This window comes from Arabidopsis lyrata (assembly GCF_000004255.2).
Source record: "Arabidopsis lyrata subsp. lyrata unplaced genomic scaffold ARALYscaffold_1, whole genome shotgun sequence".
NCBI classification, from domain to species: Eukaryota; Viridiplantae; Streptophyta; class Magnoliopsida; order Brassicales; family Brassicaceae; genus Arabidopsis; species Arabidopsis lyrata.
In genome coordinates, this window is record NW_003302555.1 from 31105744 (window position 1) to 31113132 (window position 7389).

Below are 7389 nucleotides of genomic sequence, written 5' to 3' on the forward strand. Positions count from 1 at the left end.
GCCCATTGAAAAACATAGATTCCTGGTTTTGTAAAGTTTATTACAAACTATTTTCATCGGACCTCACAGTGACAATTATTGGTGAGACAGATTAGATGGGTCGAGAATGACTTTACTCGATTTATGTTTAAAATGTGTCTACACAAACTATATTTTTTAATAAAGTTTGTTTTCCACGAATATTAACCAAATCCAACAACCAATTATCTCCAGCTGTTACCATTTACTTTTGTCAACAACTTCAATAAAAATGGACCGTCCAATTTAACTATAATGTATGGAAAGTGCAATGGATAAATGGTACACCATATTAAAATTAACTTCTGGACAGACAAATTAAGAAATTTAAATTCAATTATATAAATTCGTAACAAAATATCCCAAAACGGAGATCACACTAACATTGACTCCGCCAAACCGGTCTGAGTGAACCGGATCACACTAACATTAACGTTACTTTTGACAATCATCATGAATACGGAGGATTTCATGCACTGCGGTAGATATATCAGCCACTGAGTTAAGCTTACAATAATCTTCCATCTGCATTAATTTTTTTTTTTAATATAAAAGGTTAGATTGTTGACAAAAAAAATTAAACTTAAAAGTATATTTTGTTAGACTTTCTATATTTTTTTTAATTACCATTTACCACCATATCTTAAGATTCAAAACCTGATAATTTTTTTTAATATACTTTAAGTTTGTGGTATTGTTTATAACATAACGAAAATGGTATTGTTTAAAGTGCTTTTCAAATCTCATCGCTGTCGGAGTCTACAAATAGTAAGTAATTTTGGCGACGTGTGTTTGTCAATGCATAAAATGGTTATTCTTCCAATATGTTTTGTTCTTATATATATGCATAGAACATTTTGGGAATTGAGTAAATTGCTTTTGGCTATGTCTTGTTCCCACGATAAATATAGTTCATTGTTTAGTCCTTAATGCTATACTTTATTCATATGGTATTACATTTCTAAATTATACTACGCCGGTTCAAATTTTTGAACCGTCTAAGTTTATTTTATTTTTGACAATAAAAGTTTAACGTGTGAATAATATCTATTGTAATAAATTGAAGGAAACGTTAAAACATGCATGGAAGCCTAATAGATAATTAAAATAGTACATATAGATGTTAAAATAACATTTTGGGTGGAGAATGGAGATATCATTAATTATCATATTCAGTTTTTGTATTAATGACTAAATTAACAAAACTTCTATTGACTGACTATAAGGATTGCATGTGAATGATATATCAAAATATCTCGGTTTTTGCCTGAAGGATCCAGAATTGACATGTTAATTATCCTCATAATCAAACCTATATTTGAAACTAAGGATTATTATAATGATCTATAGGGGATAATAACATTTTAAAACTAATAAGACAATAGGCGACAAGAGAAAAACAATCAGGTTAAGGCTAGGCCTAGCATTTTATTTACAATTAACTTACACAGAGATCTATAATTTTGGGTTTGGGTATAAATCTATTTTGGTTTTGGTTACAGCTATTTTTAGAATATTCTTTACTATAACGTTGTAAAATCACGGGTAAATATATAGTGATTTTGGGATTAAACAGAAACGTACCTTAGTGGAGAAGCAGTAGAGGATAAAGTCAGAAACAGTGGAGACATTAAGGTGAAGAATGATAAACCCTAAGCTTTGTAATCCAGAGACCAAGTTGAGAAGAATCTTTGGTCCCCTTCTTGATCTGATCTTGAGACTTGCGTGGCACTCGACAAGGCTTACTTCAATATCAGCCAGTGCATTGTTGAGAACCACGTTTTCACTGACCGCAGAGGAACCAATTGAGATCTGGGGAAGCTTGAAAGCGTCGGAGAAAGGTGTGGCGGATGAGATATCACGGCATGATAAAGAATTTTTGTTTTGTTCCCTATTGGCGTTAAGGAGGTGAAGACGGTGTTCTAGTTCTCTGATGAAGTTTATGGAACCTCCTACTATTGATGCTTGGTCACACTAAAACCATGAAGAAAAAAAAAAACACTAAAACTCATAATTACGAGAGAATTATGCATGAAGTCTTACAATATTTTAAAAATTGATGTAAATGAATATAGTTGTCTTACAATTAGAATTAATTCACTACAACATTTTTTTTTTTTTAAAGTATTCACTACAACTTTTCTAATGCATATACTACTTATGATACCTAGCCGTCTTGGGATATCAAAAAGAAAGAAAACATTATCGCTGTCAACAAAAAGAAATCAACAAAACACTTTGTTGAACGTAACTTTTAGTATTCATTACTAAGAATATATAATTTTCAATATATATAAAGCAAGTTTTTCACTAGGCATTAATTTTTTAAAATTTCGAAAGATGTAAATTAGTTCTGTATGTTTACTTATAAAGTTAATAAAAACATTGAATTTGATGATTTTTTCTGTTAGTCTCTATAAAAAATATATAGATGCGCTAGATAATTATGATTGTAGATTAGAAGAATACCCTTTGGACGTATGAGTTAGGCATGAGAGAGCGGAGAACAGAGAGATACTCATTCATCAGTTTTCTCCGGCTACGCTCCACTGCAATGTGAGTCATACGTTGACTATTGATTTCTTCTTTGTTTTTCTTCACCCTTGTTCTGCGTCTTGTTGCCTTCTTCTTCCGCGTAGTGTTTATCTCACTATCCCGGTGGTAACTCATATCGCAGTTCGGGCTACCAGAGGAGTTTCGGTTAGCCGTAATATTTGCTTCACTAATAGCAATTTCAGGAAGAGGTTGATGAAGGAATGTAGTATTATTCTCATAGTAGTCTTCCTGAAGAAAACTGGAGTTGTAGTTTTCGGTTTGGCTATCGAGAAAACCAAGAGAGGCTTGGAGATCATAAAAGTGTGGTTCATCTTCTGTGTAAATGTTGGAGTAAGCTTCTTTACCATTATAGCTAAAGATGTTGTCGTGTTGCAAAAACACACCCTCTAGAGCCATTAGCCTTCTTACTTTTATAAATCTTTGATAGTAATAGATATAAACAAGAAAAGTGTTAAAGTATGGTAATAAACATTGGGAATTTTAGAATGAAAGTGTGAAAGAAATGACAAGTATGAGATGATTGATACTCAACGCGGTATTAATATATAAAGGAAGAAGCGAGTTCTACAGGTTTGTTGCACGTGAAAAGCATAGTTTGGGAGTTTGCTCCAAGGGAGATGTATTTCTCGTTTCAGGTTGTTGGACTACTAACAGGGTAAATAGCTATAAGCTAATAATGGGCAACAGGTGGGGAATTAAGTTTGTACGATTCTTACGCTTTTGTTTTGTTTCGAATGATTTGGTGGACTTGAGTGTCTACTATCTCGGCTGGTTCAATAGAATTATGACCATCCCTTTATGCAATTGTCTTATTGAAGAAATGAGACAATGCTTGGCGATTCTGAGTTTTTCTTTTCATATTCTATGTTCTGCTTTATATATCTAAACTGTGTTCAACACAAACGGTTTAAATTAATCGACTATGTGAAAAAGTAACCAATCAGAATATAAATTGATTGTTCCAAAAATAATCGTTGGAGAATGAAAATTAATACGACAAATAAAAATCAACTTTATTAATAAATCAATATAAAATGATATAAGTTTGCCAAAAATAAAATAAATTGATAGTTCAATGTCCTCAAATCAATATTAAGTAGAGATATAGTTAATTTAAACATATTCTTAAACTTATAAGCCCAAAATTTATATGTATATATTTTATTAAAATTTGAAATAGGCCTCCAGTTTATATACATATTTTAAATTTTCTTAGAGAATTTTTTTTTTGAATCGAGTCCATGTTCAAGTTAAAGTAACTCAAACACTATTAGCTTTCTATAAAGAAATACTCTATTTATTGATGTTTAGAAACTCTCTCAAAACTAAACAATCAAAAACTCTTATTAATGTTCTTGATATAATTATCACACCTCAACAATTATATATGGGCTATATTAATTGATATGCATGGAGGATTGCAAAATTAAAAATCTATCCATACTTATTTTTTTATAAGTTCTCTTTCCTCTGATTCAATTAATACCAAAACTACCCTTTGTTAGAATTAAATGCTAACAAAAATAATAACAAGATAAATAATTTAGTGTTAACAGTAAAAATAACATTGTTCATTTGTTATCGGAAACACTATCTATCATCGGAATCAATAAGGAAACAATGATTTTTGTAGTTATCTATTTGATTAACAATGTAAATCAAATTGTATCGCGATAAATAAAAACTAAAACACTGTTCGGCCAACATCAAAAACACTATTCATCACGAGATAAAATAAAAAGATAATGATTTTGCTGATTATTTATTTGATTAACAATATAAATCAGATTGTATCGCGATAACTTTTCAAGTTATATGATAAATTTATATTTATCATGTTAAATTATTTATTATCTGATTGATATCAATTAACTTATATATTGACATGTTTATTTATTTCAACAATTTATTTATTACCGTTAACTTATGCATTAGCATCGTTAACTTATGCATTAGCATATTTATTTATCGTTATAACTTGTTTTTTCACGGTTAACTTATGTGTTATCGTGGACGTAAAAAACAATAAAATTTCATTCTTCTCGGATATCCTCCTCTGTCGTCATTCTTCCAAATTTTTTTCTTCTTTCATTGTCACCTGCAACTCCAACCCATGTTCACCTGCAAATTTCCTTTATCTTCGTCCTCTCCATCTTCACTTTAAATTACAAAACTATAATTTTCATCCCAAAATTCTTCAAATTAAAAGTTTAATCCATCTAAACTCATGTAAGTTCTCTCTATTTTTATGAATCGTTTGGTGATAATTGTGTGTTACATATAAAAACAATGAATTTTATTAACCAAATGGAGAATTGGATATAAAATCTGTTTGAAAAAAATGGAAGTGACGATGAAGAAAGAAGATGATTTAGAAAGAGAAGGATTTGGAAGAAAGACAAATAATCAAGTGTTTAGAAAAAGGGTAAAATGGTAAAAACATTATTCTCTCTCTTGCTCACTTGATTAATAAAAAAGCATGCATACAGACTTAATTCTTTGGTCTTCTGAGCATAGATACTGATATTTGCCTTATATTTATAGTGTTAGCACATCTTGCTAATCATATTAAAAATAGAATTAGATAACTCTTGATCCTTTTATTAATATATCAAGCCTATCTTAACCCAACTTGGTAAAGATATCTTGGCTTCAAGTTTAATGTTTAAGCTTATCCAACATTCTCCCACATAAGCTTCAACTTGACCTTGGACATGTCTTGAACTCATCAAGCTTCAGATCTCACTAAACTTGATCCTTGCCAAAGCTTTAGTTAAGATATCCGCCTTTTGCTCACTTCTGGGACGTGTTCCACATCAACAAGATCCTTCTCAATGCACTTTCGTATAAAATGATAACGCTTATGTATGTGTTTGCTTTTACCATGAAACACAAGGTTTTTGTTTAGTGCAACTGCAGACTTGTTGTCAATCTTGATAACTATTTGTTCGGGCTTCCATCATGTGATCTTGCTTAATATATCTTGAAGCCAAATGGCTTGTCTCGCTGTCTCTGTTGCTGCCATGAACTCAGCTTCACATGACGAAAGATCCACCATGTTCTATTTTTGTGAATACCAAGTAATTGGTGAGGATCCAAAGTAGAATATATGACCGATAGTGCTTCTTCCATCATCCATGATCATTATTTTGACTACTATCACTAAACCCAATGATCTTCTTTGATCCTCCTCGATTAAACTTCAAGCCAAATGTAATCGTTCCCTTGAGATATTGTAGTATGTGCTTCATTATTTCACTATGTGAGTTACGAGGGCTCTGCATATACCTACTAGCAACTCCAACAGAGAGTGCCAAGTCTGGTCGTGTGTGTAATTGTTGTTGGGTTGGACAAAAACACACTAAAGTGGGTGATGTAGTGTTTTTACCCAATTAAATATCGAACCTCAAGGAGCAATGAACCAACACACTAGGAATGCACACATTCACTTAATCTAAGCAAAATAGATGATTTTGGTTTTCTAAATTTGACCTAACAATGCAATTTAAACTAAACAATGCAAAACAAGACAAAAGAAATCAATATGCAAAAGACTAACAAGATTCAAAATCAAACAAGAGAGAAATAAGCAAAGCGGTTCAAGTCTATAAATAGAAAGCGAGTCTTCGGGTTTAGATTATTGATTCGAGTGATTAATAATCAATTCAAGATGCTCTATCAATCTAACAATGCTAATCCTTTAGTCTTAGAACACTAATGTAAACTAGTCCACTTCCATGGTACTAATTCTACACTAATCAAGCAATTAACATCAATTTCCATTGGCAATCACAAGACTAATATGCATTAATTTCAAGCCTAACTAACCACCTAGCACCCTAATCATCAATTTCCATTGGCTAGGAATGCTAAGCACTCAATAAGTTCTTTCGGGAATTTCATCGAACACCTTCCGGGCATGAAACTTCCTATGATCTAGACTAGCTTAATCAAAACTAATCTAGCACTAAGAACACCTAGAGAGTAAGGATCAATAAAGATTAAGTCCTAAACATCTTGAATCAATCAACAACACCCCTAATCTACTAAACCCAAAGGCTCAAAAGAGACTACTCACTAATCATAGTGAAAACACAAAGATCCATGTTGTTTCTTTGCATGATCTTAATGACAAAAGTAAATTAAGAAGAAATCCCAAAATAAACAAGACTAGATTGCATAAAAATACTTAAGATTCATACAAAATCTCAAAGGAGAAAAGAGAAATTCAAAACAAGCCTCCCCTCTTCTCTAAAACTAGGTTATGAGTATTTATATAAAAGGGGAAAACGAACCGGGTCAACCCGGAACAAACCGGGTTTTGACCTGGTTTAGAAAAGCAATCGACCAGGCAATCGACCACTTGGTCGATTCAAATCTTGTCCGTAGCTCTGATCCATATCAATCGACCGGGCAATCGACCAGTCAATCGACCAAGCAATCGACCAACTGGTCGACTGCTTCCTCGACTCCTTCTCGTCCGCGTGTCTGGTTTGGTCCCAATCGACCAGTCAATCGACCAGTCAATCGACCTACTGGTCAATTGCTTTCATCCTCCTCTTGATTCTTTGATTCTTCACTTCTTTCAACTCCATTTGCCTCCAAAACTCCATACTTCACTCCAAGAACCTAAAAATAAGAAATGCAATGCAAATATGCACCTAAGGACCTAAACATGAATGCAAAATGATGGAAAACTAAGAGAAACAAAGCTTAAAAAGGAGCAAAAACACAAGATATCAGTGGGCTTTAATGGGCCTGACGAAAATGACAAAAAAAAAGAAGAACAAGTGACATTGGCCCATCACATTGAGT

The 7389-nt window shown here is 32.3% G+C and overlaps 1 protein-coding gene across 1 annotated transcript; it reads right to left on the reverse strand.

Annotated features, from left to right (window-relative positions):
• Positions 1-240: 240 nt before the first annotated feature.
• Positions 241-3561, reverse strand: LOC9330667 (transcription factor bHLH94). The gene is made up of 3 exons (XM_002894560.2): positions 2488-3561; positions 1603-1992; positions 241-543 (listed from the first exon to the last, which is right to left on the reverse strand). The coding sequence occupies exons 1-3, from the start codon at positions 2968-2970 to the stop codon at positions 454-456; spliced, it is 963 nt and encodes a 320-aa protein (XP_002894606.1). The 5' UTR covers positions 2971-3561; the 3' UTR covers positions 241-453.
• Positions 3562-7389: the final 3828 nt, after the last annotated feature.